Raw genomic sequence first — 15264 nt, forward strand, 5'->3', positions numbered from 1 at the left:
CTTAGCTCCAATTGGAGATGTGCCAAGTACACAGCTTGCCATGGGCCACATTACAAGCTCTCCCTTCTCATTGACGGAGAAACTCTAAAAAAGTGCAGCTGCAGGCTGCGAATGCCCGTCCTGGCAAGCCTGGGTCCCCCGCACATCTCCGTGTTTCCCAGCATCATCCCCGGCGCATCAGGGGTCTAACTTTTTTGCTTCGCTGAATTCCACGCCGCTGTACATTGAATGTGTCGAGACCAGCTGGCCACAGCTTGCATTGCACCATTCTGTTTGCAATGGCAACCCTGGCTCAACCGCACATCGGATCAAACGAACCAGAAGCAGAAAGGGGCGTCCGAACATCTGGTTGGTCGCATGGCTTGGCAATGCTGTTGACGAGGGTTAGGTTTGTAAGGGTCATGCAGCTCTGGGGAAAAGCTACGGAGTGTCTCTTTCCTTGAGTCTTGAAACCGAATTCGTATAAGAGGCCGAGATGGCTGCTCCTCGTTGCTCGCATCTGTGATTGCCGTCGTATTGTATCTTGAAGCTATTCGACTCTCAGCCCGGATAACCTCCCGTGTAGACTATCACAACATGAAGGCTCAAACCATCATTTCCGCCCTGCTGCCGGCCATGGCTATGGCTGCGCCCCCGGCCGAGAAGCGGGCAACAAAGCCTCCTGCCTTCTACCTCGCCGGTGACTCCACGACGGCGAAGCAGTCCGAGGGCGGTGGCGGCTGGGGCAACGGATTCCTCAGCTTCCTTAAGAGCCCGGCCAAGGGAACCAACTACGGCGTCAACGGCCGCACAACGGTGGACTACGTCAGCGGAGGCTACTGGGCAACTGTCAAGAAGGCCGTCACGGACAGCGTCAAGGACTTTGACGTCTACGTGACCATTCAGGTAAGCCAGTCCTCTACCGTCTACTCATGCTTCAGCAGCAGGATACATCGTGTGAGAGAACAAGCTGCTAACGAAGCCCGCCTCTCAGTTCGGCCACAACGACCAAAAGCCCGAAAAGAACATCTCCCTCGACCAGTACCAAGCAAACCTCGGCAACCTCGCCAAGGAGATCCAGGCCCTCGGCGCGACGCCCATCCTCGTCACCCCCCTCACGCGCCGCAGCTTCTCCAACGGCGTCGTGACGAACAACCTCGCCAACGAGCGCGAGCACACCATCGCGGCGGCCACCGAGACCAAGACGACGTACATCGACCTCAACCTCAACAGCCGCAAGTTCGTGCAGGCGATCGGCGAGGACAAGGCGCACTCGTACAACCTGAAGGCGGACGATAACACGCACCTGAACGCCGAGGGCAGCGTCGTCTTCGGGCGCCTGGTGGCGGACCTGGTGCTGCAGAAGGAGACGCAGCTGGCGTCGTACTTTAATGCGAACAAGACGCTGAGCGATGAGATTTGGAAGGCGATTAACAGCTCGACTGTTTGAGACGGAGCGTTTAGAGTTGGGGTAATTGATGGTGTGGTTAGATGTAAATATTGTTAGATACAATGTACAAAGATTGAACAAAAGTTTTGGAGGGGCCTGACTGAGTGCTTGGACCATCGCGGGAAGCTTTTTGGCGCTGTTCGTAAGAACCGGGCTTGAATATTCACATGGCCCTCTATATCGCTGCGAATTACTGGTCATCATGCATGAGCCACCGGGTGGCAAGAGAAGGTTCGCTGCACTTCTATTCGCATAAGTGTTCTTACTCATGCCCCAAAGCCAAAGGACTTTTGTTATCCAGGCGGACGGTTTAATCAAGCGGACAGAGAGCTATGTGTATTGGGTCTAGTAGTATCGATTCGTTTGTTGGTTAATTTTTCCCATTATTTTCGTTCAAAACTATTGCTAGGTGTCCTGGCGGGCAGTGGAATGTGAGCACAGGACGACGACGACCATGGGCACAGTGACAACAATGAGGATAACCAGAAGAAGAGTTTCTGCGCTGATAGGAAGACTAACGCCAAAGCCAAATAGGCCTATCATCTCGGTATTGCAATGTGTTTGCAGTCTGATAAATTCTCAACTCAACATGTCATACAATATGAACTTTGATAGTCCCCAAACCAACTTGCGTTTGCAAAAGAATCCCCACCCCAACTCGCTCGTAGACAGGGGGTGTCACAACAGATGATCTCTTGCGTATCAGCAGAACGTACTGGTTCTTGTCGCCGTCCTCGTTGGCGGCCTTGCTCTCCCCTACTACCACGCACTTCCAGCTGCTTGGCTCGAATTTGTAAAGACCCAGATCGATCTTGCATCTCCCTTCAAATTCATCATCGTTGATCGTAAGCCTCTTTGCCTTGGCAATCAGTTGTCCATCCCACTCGGTTTCATCAAAGCCTGGCTTGAATGGGTTTACAAGATCGCCGGTCCATGTTACTTCGTCGAACGGAATGTCCATGTATCGGATTCTCCCCATGACAGCCATCCACGACCATGAAGGAACTGTCTGGCTCGGTTCATAGTCGATACGTAACAGAGAAGCTGGAACATTTGCTTGCCACAGAAAAGTTCTCTCGAAATACTTTGAGATGACACCATACATGGCGGTCGACTTGAACGTGGAGCCTAGGCGTTTTTGCAGTCCGAGAATCGCCTTTGAGCGGTCATGAGACTTCGTGAGGCTGAGTCCACTATAGACTTGAAAAAGGTATTGTACGAGTCGGATGCGCTCGTCTCTGTAATACTCGAGCCCATAGGTTGGGAAGTTCGAGTCCCCGAGGAACATCGATTGTCGGCTGTAGGGGGTCACTTGTTAGTAGGTCGTTTACGCACTCGTCCTTCTCGAAGGGTGACTCACTTGCCAAGCTCCGCGAGCGTCTCGCAATGAACACCCTCTCCGCATTCCCAGTACATTTGGGTGGAAGTAAAGTGAATGGTTCGTCTTGACAGAGCTCGTTCCTGGAGTACCCAGCCACGGGTGTTCAGAACACCTTTCTCGACGTGCGTCTTGAAGTCATCGATGGCCTCAGCCAAGTAGAGGGTGCCTTGCGGAGTCTGGATGCCTATTGCTGCCCTCTGGGCCCGTTTGGCGATAAATCCATCAAGGGATGATGTAAAGGAGCTAGCCGCGATAGTGCAGTACGCCGAACTGAAAACATCCTCCATTCGAGCCGCCTCGGTCCTCCAGTCCTCATCATCCTCCTGTATGATGCAAAGGGAGTCGATCCAGAGATACGAAACTCCTAGTGCGCGCGTGACTGTGACTGCATCCTGAAACGTGCTCGGCAAAGTTTGGAAAGGGATTGTTTTCTTGAACGTCTCGATGTTGCCGGCATACGTGCAGACCCTCTGTTCCTTGTCGAGAACTCCCCAGCAGTGGCTTAGAGCCACATAATGACCGTTTACTTTTTCATCCCTCGTCTCGATGAGGCGCAGAGAGGGGTCACGCTCAGTTCCCACGTAAAGCAGCCTTGTCGGCATTTGCCCTGATGGTCTCGTCTTAGTCTGCAAACACTGATGCCGTGTGTTGCAGAGCTGAATCCATTGCTCGAGGAGATTAAACTGCTGTGAACTTCCAGCTTTTGGAAGTAGAGGCAGTCCCAGTTGCGCGCGGGCTGGGATTTGGTCATGAGATTCTGTACAGCATTAGCCTCTGGCCCAACGCCAACGATTAGCCACATACCCGGATCAAAGTAGAGCGATATAGCCCGTGCACCATTGATAGATGATAAGAATGTGTGTTCATCATTGCTGGAAGATAGCTTCACCATTTCATTCCAATTCAGCGACCGCTTCGAAAGACATTGCAAAAGGAAACAGCACATAGGGCATTCTTCAGATGTGCGACTCAAATCACCAAGACTCCGATCCAACTCCAGGCGAGAATTTAGGAAATTGGTGTTTCTGCAAGGACTGCAAAGTCTTGAAGATTCAACTGCTGGCCTCAGTGGGCCCCAGTCAAGACGTTGAGTCAAGATACGTCCCCAGCTGTTGTCTGGTATGTTTCGCCACATGTCATCAAGTTTTGTTGTGCGCTTTGAATGTAAGCTTTGGATTCAATGCCAGAGCCCGGTCGAAGAATTATGTAGACTTACCGGCTACATCCAGTCAGGCTACTTCTCATCCATTGATCGAGATTGACTTACATTCTGAGTGCACATTGTCGTCGTCAGTAACTTTAAAAGCACCAAAACTTCCTCAACCGATCTTTACTCACGTACTAGCCCGATTCAGTCAGAAAAGCTCAGATTTGACTGGTATGTTCAATGTGACTCACTTGTTCAGAACGCGGCGCGACCGCCTGGTCGGTTGCAATGTTCAAGTTAGGGTCCGGTCGTTGCTCGGCTATCGTCTCCATATCAGAATCGAAGTAGTACGAACCATTATTCGAGCCTATGTTACGAATATCTCTAAGCTCTTCGACAAGCTCAAGGGCAGTCGCACGGCCTGTGTACTTGGTGGGCTGCCCAGCCATGCGGCGATCTTTATCGATCCCGATAAGAAGCCACGAAGACACGAGCTCCACCAATCTCCAAAGAGCGCTGTTCTGCTTGACGTCGTTCTTGATCCGTTCGATCAGCGATTCCACAACGGGATGAAGTATTGGGCCTCTTCGACTTTCTATCCAGAACCTATATGTCTTCGAAGCTGTGAGGTCTCCGTAGAATTGATCAAGTCCAGCCTTCCCGTAAAGCAGCCAGGTAGTGAACTCGAGGAAAACGCAACCCAAACTCCATACGTCGTACTTGCGGGAAATTGTCGTAGTATTAACGGCGAAATTCACCATTTCAGGCGGTTCGTACATGGTGGTTCCATGTTTGGTGGTTGTCCCTTCTCGAAGGTCGGTGTAGTCTTGGTGGAGTTTTGCGAGCCCAACGTCAGCAACCACCAGAGTTCCCCAATATGATCCGTTTCGAGACTCATGGAAGTGAAGAATGTTCAGGGGTTTGATGTCTCCATGTCGGATGCCTTTTTCACTTGATCCGTGAAGCTTTCCAATAGCCTTCGAAATTCCGTACATCTGCGCAATGGCCCACGCAACCAACCCCCTGCTGAGTTTGGTTCGATCTTTCCCCCAAAAGTCCTGGAGGCTACCTCCTTTAGCCCACGGAAAGACGAAACATTTCTGATTTCCTTTCTTGTACACGGCAATGGCTTGAATCAGGTGGTCGTCGTTCAGACTCCTCATCACCTCGAGTGTTTCCATCTCTTTTCGGTAGAACTTCTTCACGTCCACTGCAGGCGTAGAAGTAAGAAGTTTCACAGCAACCTCAACATACGGCTTTGCATTTTTGTCTGTCTGAGAACTTGTAAGTTCATGCACTAATCGCCAAGAGGACCCACATTTACCTTATCGAAAGTCAGGAAGTCCGTGTATTCGATTTGCAAGCCGAGTCTGCGGACTGCGCCAAAGCCACCTTTATGTGGATCCTTGTCTTGGATATCGACGAATGGAAGTGAACAGTGATGGTCGAACTTGTACTCGAATTGATCCTTTCGAAAGGTAGGCGCTAAGAAGATCCACTGGCGTTGAAAGAAGGTCTCTATAGTCGCGTCGGACAAGTCATCGAAAAGATTCAGAGACTGTCCATTCGGATTTTTCGGCTTTCCGTCTAACCCTACGCTGCAGATTCCGTTACCATTCTCGCCGTTCAATCCAATCGGTAGGTCTGCATCTGTGAACCCATGCGATTGGAAGAGTTCCAAGTTCCCCGGAACGGCTTCTGAGCGGACAAGTGTCAAGAAAACCTTGTTTGCTTTGTTCATGACATAGTTGGTCAATTTCTTGAGGTCACTGTGAGTGATGGCGGGTATTTTCGCTCTCAATGTTGACTCAACATGCTTTCTTTGAACCAGGGTATGCACCCTGCTTTCAGGCAAGAAGGGGTCGCAGTGGTCCTTGGGGGGTTTGCCAAACTTTGGTGGGTTTTCCAGCTGCTGATTGATGGAACGCCAGGAAACCTGATTTGCCATGGCGATGTGATACGATAGAACTTTCAGACTTGCTCAGAAAGGGCCAAAAACATCCACGATGAGCTTTCATAATTTGGTATCGACGATTGGCATGATGTATTTATTCAATCTTACAGTCCCAAGCTGTTTACCGAAGCTGGGAAAGCGAACCATGCGGCGTCCACAGAAGTGGGGGGGCCGGCTCGCAATTCCACTTAACAGGCGAGCGAGGTGCATATGAGGCAACAACTGCTGACTATCTAGACCTCGGCGGTTCTCTCGGCGCTCAGCTGAGCCTGTATGCACGTAATCATATGTGCAGAGTGTGCGCATGGAGAAAAGATGGAAGTGAGGAAAGGGAATTCTGTCCTTCGCCGCCATCAGTGACCGCCTTGCTAGGTAAGCGCCTCTTCTCCGGGCATCTATTGATCAATACCTTACCTATTTCACGGCCATGAAATAGACGATGTGCATTGCATAGATATGCGAGTGAAAGGTGATAGGCACGGCTGCTTTCTATCCCATCTGAGACTGATGGAAGAGCCTTGAGGCGACGTGACCGTCGGCAAAGACCCAATGGTCCGATCTCATCGCTATGATACTTTCACACTTCACACCAAAATTTCTCCATGGGTGATCAGGCGTCATGGTAAAGTACGAATCGAATTTCAGAGATTAAAGGCCTCAAAAGCAAAGCTTTTTCGCATACCAGTCAGCCCACTTTAGGGTGTTAGGTAGCACCAAAGCTCCATCAATGTGTAATTAGAGCCATTACGGTTTCTAACCATGGCCGAAGGAACAGCCCACAGGAATAGGGGCACCACCAAAGCCTCCAGTATGAAAGCCGACAAAGCTGAAGACAAGATCAGCGGCTGAGCAAATTTGGAACTTGATGCTCGACTCTCACTTGCGCTAACAAACGACCGTGGCCTCGGGTTGGTTCAGTGGTAGCGGTTTCATAGATATTATGTAGACATCATTCCGCAGTTCCAAGCTTTCCATCTGAAAACCTTTGCTTTTGCAAAATGTTTGAAGATTTGCAACGAGATGTTGGGGCTTCTTAATGGAACTTGACTGAATGCGACGCTCAATGGTACATGTAGTGTCCATCTCAATGACGTTGATTTGAAAAGCAGAAAGATAACAGCAGAGGGCAATCCTGTGTGAGTAAAATTTTGGTTGAGAACAGGACAGAAATCAAAGCTTGACAGAATGTGCCTTATATCGCTCCCGCGAGGGAGCGGCTGTGTGCCCAAGTCAGCCTTCGGAGAACGTGCCATTATCTCGTAGGATAGCGCAGCTCAGTGGAGGCGCCTGGTTGCCTGGACTCCGCCGCCATCTCACTCTGCAGCATTGGGATGCACTTCGCCACCCACACTTTCGTGATAAACGTCATCTGCCACCCCTCCAGCCGCCCATCCCTACCTATATGTAGGTCTCCAAGCCCCATTCTCAAGACACCTACACCCATCAAAACGGAATCAGGCTGTGATGCCCTCCACCTCAGCAATGCTTTGCCTCGACCAGGCAATCCCCTCGTGGGGGTTGCATTCAAAAACTGCACATTAAGGACTGTACATCCCACAGCCTGCCCATTTGATCACAGACTGACACTTCCAATCCAGAGGTTGTGAGACAATTAAGACCAGGCTGACAAATGGAAAATCTGAAGACAGTCACCCCATCGCACGACCATGTCCCTCATGACATGATAGGGTGTATGTGCCAAGGGAAACCCTAGCCAGTAATATCACTTTCCTCGTATCTGCGGAGCGTACTGCACCGAACGCAGGCGTCTGCCACCAAAGGACTTTGCACATGGGGCAGCCCATTCTTTTGTCATCAACGCTGCAGGATTGCTTTTCGTTGAATGAAGAAAATATCGCAGAAGCACCGCTGCCAAAATTGTGATGGAGAAAGGGCACCGCCGATGGGAACCATCACCGTAGCCTTGTGTGGCTGGGTCTTATCACGCGCCTATGGACTCTGTGCCTCCGCAAGATTGGAAGGTCGACCTGCATCTTTCGATGAGCAGCATCTCCTGAAAGTCATGAATACGGCTGAGATGGCCTGCTGCACTTCGTCAGGCTCGTTCTTTTAAAAGCATGTTCCTATCTTTCTAGACTGGCAGCCTTGCTGTTACCTTCGTGAGCCTCTGGCTGAAGTATTATACTTGATTCCTCTTCTTATCTTGCGTTCGAAGTTGACAAGTTGTCTACATTAGTATGGGAACGTCACATTACAGCCCTCCTGTTACCATCTTGAGATAGCACTCCAACAACAATCAGAACATTTTGCAGCAGGTCCAAACAGCAGCACCAACACGAATGGATCCTCAACAATTCTCACGGCGCCTTAGCGCACAAACAAGTCGGTCGACCACTGGGTCAAATGCAAGTTCGATCAGACTGCGCAGCCCGACGGGAATAAAATTAAGAAAGAAAGTATTGCCAAAAACCGCTAATCCCTATTCCTTTCATCTCCCAAGGTTCCTACCAGAATGCGACTTGAACACCATATTGACAATCGAGACTGTGAAAGAGGTAATGGAGATGGTTTATACAAACAGCAAACTTGAAAAAGAGCTATTCGATCCTGAACAACAAATATGGGGAGCACATCGTGATTTAAAGCGCCTCAAGATACTCGCCACTCTTGTACTCATTGAAGAACCCACTTACATTATCAACTTCGTAGATAATGATATTTGGGATGACAAATTGCCCTTGGATCCAGGCAGTCATCCAATGCTCTTCGACGGTTGGTTAGATGGACACATCGAAAGTTTCTGCCATCGACAGTACTGGGTACTTGCACCTGTCCTGGACTTTACCACAACGAAACACCGCGCATTCGATGAGAGATTTCCAATGCCGTTTGAAGAGGTTCTGGATTGGTCGCAGGCGAAAGGAGGCGCAAACGGGCTTGTGTTGAAGGTCAAAATACATGAGAAATACCAAAGATGGGCACCACTTTCGGTAAGGAATCCTCGAATCTGGAGAGTTCATGTTAATTGACATTTTCACGCACAGAAACCCCACTCATTTTACGCCATTAAACGTTTTGATAAAAGCCAAAGAGATCACTTTCTCAACGAGAAAGAGGCATTGCTGCGGTTTAGCCTACCGGAGGACAGGCACAATAATCTTATTCGACTACTTTTTTCCTACGACATAGGATCGCACATGTTCATGATATTTCCGGGGGCGAACTGGGATCTGGAAGGGTTTTGGAAATACAACAAGAACAACTCGGCTTCGTCAGAGGAACTAATCTGGCTCATCCATCAATGTCAAGGGCTTGCCGATGGACTATGCAAGGTTCATGACTACGGCGGTCGTCATGGGGACATCAAATCCAGGAACTTACTCTTTTTTGCGGACCCGCAAAATCCTCCTGGTCGACTTGTCGTTGCGGACTTCACGTTGATGCGATTTCACTCTCCCGACTCTGACGTCACCAAAGCTTCGAAAGTCGACAAAACTACAACCTATCGTCCTCCTGAGGCAGATGGTCTATACAGTACCGTTGCAAGTCCTAAATTTGATATCTGGACATTGGGATGCGTCTATTTGGAGTTCGTCACATGGCATCTTCTCGGTGGCGACGCTATCACCGAGGGTTCTTTTCAAGCGGAAGACGGTGAAACATACGAGAGCTTCAGTACTGCAAGGCAAAGTGATGATGATGGGCTTGCGCACCGCGAGGACAAGTTCTTCAACCAGTTTGCGACGAACGCCGCTAAGGTCAAAGCCTCGGTCGAAACAGTGAGTTGAGACTAATTCATTCACCAATTAATTGCTTCTGCACTTGAACTAAGACGTTATAGTGGATACATTGTCTGCGTGGCCACCCGCATACATCTCCAGCTCTGAGAGGTCTTCTGGACTTAGTTGAAGATCATATGCTTGTGGTTGTTCCTGACGATCGATGTGGCATGCATATGGTGAAGGAAACGCTTAATATTATTTTTAACCAGTGCGGCAAGCATGCTGAATATGCCGAGCCTGATTCGAAAAGATCTACCAAAGGGGCAGTTATTGCCCCGCGTTGGACGGAGAAGAGCAAAACCTACAGCAGGGTTGCCGTGGGAGCAATGTCCACAAGTCCTGAGCCGAGGGACAGTGGATCAAAACTTGACCTGGAGACCATCAACCAGGCTTTCAGTGACGCCATCCCGTTTCCTCAAAACCAGCCTACTCACCAACGAGTAGGGGTGTCGAACGGGCTTCTTTCTCCTGCAGTCATGGGGTCTGCATTAGGAAGGAATACGCCCAGCCTGCGCAGTCTGAGAACCGTTTCTTCCGAGGCATCCCGCGTATCGCTACCGAGAGATGGCTCTAACGTCAAATTTATACCACCCGAGCAACTACCGAAGCTAGTGCAGAACAACGCGATTCCAACCTCAAGTCATTCTACTAGGGGTGAGGGAACGGAGCAGAATGACGCTGGCTTCATTGTCAACATCAACGACGCACAAAGACTTGACAATCGGAAGGCAGGTCAAAGGGCAAAACCAAGGCAGAACGTGGGTGAAGAGTGCAATAGAAAGAGCCAAATAGACGGAAGGAAATCGTACGATGCTATAGAAAAGCTGCCGAGCTGGAGAAAACGACTGGTTTCCCCCGTTAGAAGACGGTACCAGACGTTGAAGGATAGAGTGCATGCGACGTTTCAAAGGATATCTGATAGCTAGTCATGTAATGAGATTTGCTAGCCGAGCATTATTCCCTATTAATTTAATCGTCGCGCACTCAGTACTTCTATTTGATGAGAGATGATAACAATAGACGACAATAATACAGGCGATCAGAAGCAACGATAAAAGTGAGAACAATGGCGACGACGACAACGACGACGACGACGACAGCAACAACAATAGCAACGACAAAAGTGAGCACATAAGATATTTCGTCGCTTTAGTATATTAAAAAACAGTAGGATGTACGAATTATTTGAGTGTGTAGTGGACACTACCCGGATAGCCAGTTGACACTGCCCAGCTAGCTAAACTGCATAATAGAGCGCATAGGAAGTGTTGCAAATAGCAGTCTCCCATAATTTTGCCCGGTGACAAAGCCAGCAATCGCGACAACCGCACGCAGTGTGTGTGTGCGGGCGACACTTTTACAGCAAAACTAGTTTCAATGCAAGAGAGGTGAACATCGTGAGAGACGAGGTAGGACATAGAGCCTAGCTCGGTGGGAGATATTATTCGCGAAGGTCATGTGAAAGAGGCTAAGCTGCGCCGCACGATGTTCCCGTCGTCCGGCTACGGCGCTTGGAGGAGCAGAGTAGGTCACGAGGCCGCCAAGCTGGGTTAATTGTATTGGCATGTGAAGATTTGCGCAAAAATGTTGAGGCTCGTGGCGGAAATGTTCTCATGCGGTTTCGTTGATCCCGAATCAGAGAAGTATTGTAAAAAACTGAATTGATGAGAGATGTTGCGGAAGAAAAAGTTGACCATCTGAAGTCGCTGGGCTTGCTGATGGCAAAGATAAGATTAGATCTTGACCAGGAAAAATTCATGTGAAAAACAGTGCGACTCGCTCCCAGATGTGGCACAGTGCTTCATTCCCCCGCCTCTTCGTTTCCCCAGAATTGCCCTCCGACCGAGGTTCGTCCCCTCCTTACCGCATCTAGCTTCTCTGGAAAGGCCCGTAGCTCCCCTGAGGTCTCACTTGCTGCTCCCGTCGCGGGACAGCTCTTCGGCAAGACATTGGGCGAACCGGCGCGAACCCCTGCCCAGTGCCCGCTCATAGCTTTCCAGATCGTGCCACCGTCCACTTATTTCTTCTTCCCGTCGCCCATCCACCACGCCTCGGTCCTCGACACAGCAGACCATGGAATCTCCCTCCAGCTAGAGCGCAAGCGTCTTCAGGTTCTACATCGTCCATCAGATACAGCGTTCCTCCCGCTACCTGTCACGTCTCATCCTTCTTCCTCCCTCCGTCGAACGCACCAGTGACGACAGCCCGCCATGAGGACCTCAATCTCCCCCGTGGGGCGCGCGTCGCGAGCCCTCAATGCGACGAGGCCGGCCTCTGCGCTGTGCTTCAGCTCACGCAGTAGATCGCACACCTACGCCCCCGCCGCGCGCATTCACACAACCTCCCCGAGACCCCAGGGTGCAGAGGGCGCAGTCGCCTCCCTTCGCCAGGTCTTCGGTCGTCAAAAGCCAGAAACCCCCGCCTCCGAAGCTAAAGAGTCTCCCGAGACCTCTGCCTCCTCCGATGCCCTCCTCCTCGAGCCCTACGAGCCCCTCACAACGTCCTCCACCCTCGCCGACCTCGACCGCTCCGTCCGCATATACCTCCGCAACGCCAACACCCTCACGACAGCAATCCGCCGCGAGCGCAGCCGCCTGGCCCAGCGATGGACCTACGAGCTCATCTCCGACGACCTCATGCAGATCCAACGCCCCTTCGACTACGACAACAAGCCCAGGCTCCTCAGCGCAATCTACCTGCGCGACCGCTGCCCCTGCCCGCAGTGCGTCAGCCCCTCCTCGGGCAACAAGTCCTTCTCCTCCGCCGAGATCCCCGAGGCCCTCAAGTTCGACACCGTCACCAAACACCCCGACGGCTCCCTCCACATCACCTGGCAGCACGACATCCCCCGCGCCGCCGCCGCAAACCACGTCTCCTTCTTCCCCGCCGCCGGCCCGCAGAGCATGTCCCGCATCGCCACCGAGCACTCCCTCCCCTTCGCCCCGACGCGCGTCTACTTCACCAAGGACCCCGTCAAGCGCCTCCTCTGGGACAACGCCATCCTCGCCCCGCGCCTGCGCACCATCCCCTACGCCGACTGGATGGCCGGCGGCGACGCCTTCCGCGCCGGCGCCCAGGAGCTCGCCGCCACGGGCCTCGTCTTCCTCACCGGCGTGCCACACTCCGAGACCGCCGTCGCGGACATCGGCCTCACCTTCGGCGCCCTCAAGGAGACCTTCTACGGCCGCACCTGGGACGTCATCTCCAAGCCCGACGCCGAGAACGTCGCCTACACCTCCTCCTACCTCGGCCTGCACTCCGACATGCTCTACCTCGAGTCCCCGCCCCGCATCCAGCTGCTCCACTGCCTCGAGAACTCGTGCTCCGGCGGCGAGTCCATCTTCAGCGACGCCTTCTTCGCCGCCCGCGAGATGCGTAAGCGCCAAGCCACGCAGCTCAGGGCCCTCGGCGAGGTCAAGGTCCCCTACCACTACTCCAAGAACGGCTTCTTCTACCGCCAGGAGCGGCCCGTGTTCAAGTGGACCGATGATGAGAAGCACGTCCAGGACGTCTGGTGGTCCCCGCCCTTCCAGGCGCCCTTCCACATCCCCAAGGACAACGAGGAGCGCGCACGCTTCCGCGAGTGGCACAGCGGCGCGCGCATGTTCCAGAAGATCCTCGAGGACGAGGCGCACATGTTCCAGCGCAAGCTCCAGCCTGGCGACTGCGTCCTGTTCGACAACCAGAGGGTATTACACGGGCGTCGTGAGTTTGACGCCGGGAGTGGCCGTCGTTGGTTGAAGGGTACGTACGTAGCGAACGAGGATTTCTTGAGCACGTTGAACAAGTTGCATGAGTTTCGCTATGCAGAGAGCCGAACGTAGTTGCATACTAAGAGCATATCACGCTATATCCAGATACCATATTTAAGTAGACTAACGACAGATCATATTCTGTCTCTTGCATGTTAAAACACTCCCAACTGAAGAGAAGCTACTTTTTGACTACCCGATGATTCCAACGCCACGCCTTGAGCTTGGAGCTCTGATGCCTTGATAGATAACGTTCCGTGATCCCTTTCATGAAAAATAACCCGAAAACCGACCAACACTCAATACACTAGGCCATCTCCTAAGCCTCCCACTTCTTGGCCTCGACTCCCTCAGGGGGCTGCGTCTCAACGGTACGGTCCTTGACGTCGTTCCAGTCCGTGCTCAGAGCGGTGCCGTTGCTCTCGGTGAAGCTCTTCATCATGGCGCGCTGCTGCTCCGGGGTCGCGCCCTTGTACAGGCTCTTGAAGAACAGGTTGATGTCCTTGTCCTCATCATCGTCCTTCTCGTCGGCCAGTACCGTGTCCCAGTTCTTGGCGCCCGACTTGGATGAGGTCGGGTAGGCCGGGCCCGAAGCGGAAGCAAGAATAGCGGCGGAAATGGGCTCGTCAGGCTTTGTAGGGGCAGCAGGGGCTGGCGTCGCGATCGTGGTGTTCACATCGGAGGGTTCGGCCTTGAGCTTGGGCCACTTAAGGACGGCAGCTTTCTTCAGCTGGAACTCGACCTTGACAGACTTGACGCTGTGCTTGCTGCCGGCGGGGTCGATAGTGCCGTAGAGAGGGATGGTGTACCAAGGGTCGTGGCCCGGGATGTGGCTCATACGAATCTGCGAAACGTTAGTCCTCGTTTGGATGCGGATGCTCGCGTGTCTACTTACCTCCTTCTCTCCATACTCAACCTTGAACTCGTCCTTAGGGACATTCTTGACATAGACGGACGCCATGACGTCGGTGTTGGTCTGATAGAAGTCCGTACGCACGTCAGCTTGGACGGCAGGCTTTCTGACCGACTCGGCCGCAGCGGCCTTGACATCGTCCTTATCCTCCTGCGAGGCCTTTGTGTCCGCAGCCTTGTCAGTCTTGGCGATCGCAGCCGCCGCCTCCTCCTTCTCAAAGTCATCAATCGAAACGTTAGGCGCGAAAGAGGCCGTCACCTTCCTCCTCTCATCGTCCGCAGGGAGCTTGTCCATCTGCCCCAGGATCTGCATACGCAACGCAACCGCCGCATTAAGGCCGGCAGGCGCTGTGTCCGCGAGATAGCTGCTCCCGAGGGCCAGCTTCTTCCGCTCTATGTCCGCTCTGTAATCCAAGATGGTCTGCTTTGTGGCGGTGGAGAAGCCTCTCTCGTCGGTCTCGGGCTTCCTAAGGGCCGGGTCGGACAGCGAGACGCCAGCCTGCTCGGCCATGCGCTGCACCCACATCGCGCAGGCGTCGGCATCGGCGAGGCGGCCGAGGCGCATGTAGGCAACGGCACGGCGGTGTTGAGCATCGCGCATGAGGTCGCGCTTGCCTCGAGCGGCGGCGGCGGCGTAGGAGAAGTCTGCGTCGCGGAGGGCTCTGGTGAAGTCGCCTTTGCCAATGTGGGCCTTGGATCGGGCGGCGAGCCAGAGAGGGGAGCGGGAGGTCTTGAGGGCGTCTGTGAGTTTGGCGATGGCCGTGTCGTAGTCGCGCTTTTCGAGGGCGGACATGCCCGCGCTGGCGGCTGTGCTTCCAGACATGCTTGGCGGGGTTCGGGTTGGTTGCTTCGTGGATGCGGATGTGGATGGATGATGTGTGGTGGGGAAAGAATCAGAGATTGAAAGCGGTGCGTGGTAAATTTAAGTGCCTACGACTCCCTTGAT

General features: G+C 52.7%; 5 protein-coding genes across 5 annotated transcripts; 3 read left to right on the forward strand and 2 right to left on the reverse strand.

The window, feature by feature from the left end:
* Window positions 1-576: 576 nt before the first annotated feature.
* Window positions 577-1429, forward strand: yesY (putative rhamnogalacturonan acetylesterase YesY; the record flags this gene model as incomplete). The annotated part of the gene is made up of 2 exons (XM_037319586.1): window positions 577-885; window positions 974-1429. 2 exons carry the CDS (start codon window positions 577-579, stop codon window positions 1427-1429), a joined length of 765 nt encoding a protein of 254 aa, XP_037181846.1.
* Window positions 1430-4140: 2711 nt separating this feature from the next.
* On the reverse strand, window positions 4141-5905 carry CGCA056_v004332 (Serine/threonine-protein kinase; the record flags this gene model as incomplete). Its single annotated transcript, XM_037319587.1, has 3 exons — window positions 4141-4143; window positions 4209-5231; window positions 5282-5905. The coding sequence occupies 3 exons, from the start codon at window positions 5903-5905 to the stop codon at window positions 4141-4143; spliced, it is 1650 nt and encodes a 549-aa protein (XP_037181849.1).
* Window positions 5906-8631: 2726 nt separating this feature from the next.
* Window positions 8632-11208, forward strand: lsk1-1 (CTD kinase subunit alpha; the record flags this gene model as incomplete). The annotated part of the gene is made up of 4 exons (XM_037319588.1): window positions 8632-8862; window positions 8917-9651; window positions 9714-10135; window positions 11082-11208. 4 exons carry the CDS (start codon window positions 8632-8634, stop codon window positions 11206-11208), a joined length of 1515 nt encoding a protein of 504 aa, XP_037181848.1.
* Window positions 11209-12117: 909 nt separating this feature from the next.
* CGCA056_v004334 (uncharacterized protein) lies at window positions 12118-13395 on the forward strand (the record flags this gene model as incomplete). Its single annotated transcript, XM_037319589.1, has 1 exon — window positions 12118-13395. One exon carries the CDS (start codon window positions 12118-12120, stop codon window positions 13393-13395), a length of 1278 nt encoding a protein of 425 aa, XP_037181851.1.
* Window positions 13396-13725: 330 nt separating this feature from the next.
* Window positions 13726-15141, reverse strand: CGCA056_v004335 (Protein SGT1-like protein A; the record flags this gene model as incomplete). The annotated part of the gene is made up of 2 exons (XM_037319590.1): window positions 13726-14250; window positions 14302-15141. The coding sequence occupies 2 exons, from the start codon at window positions 15139-15141 to the stop codon at window positions 13726-13728; spliced, it is 1365 nt and encodes a 454-aa protein (XP_037181850.1).
* Window positions 15142-15264: the final 123 nt, after the last annotated feature.

The sequence above is a fragment of the Colletotrichum aenigma genome (assembly GCF_013390185.1).
Source record: "Colletotrichum aenigma strain Cg56 chromosome Unknown KSG_Cg56_contig03, whole genome shotgun sequence".
NCBI classification, from domain to species: Eukaryota; Fungi; Ascomycota; class Sordariomycetes; order Glomerellales; family Glomerellaceae; genus Colletotrichum; species Colletotrichum aenigma.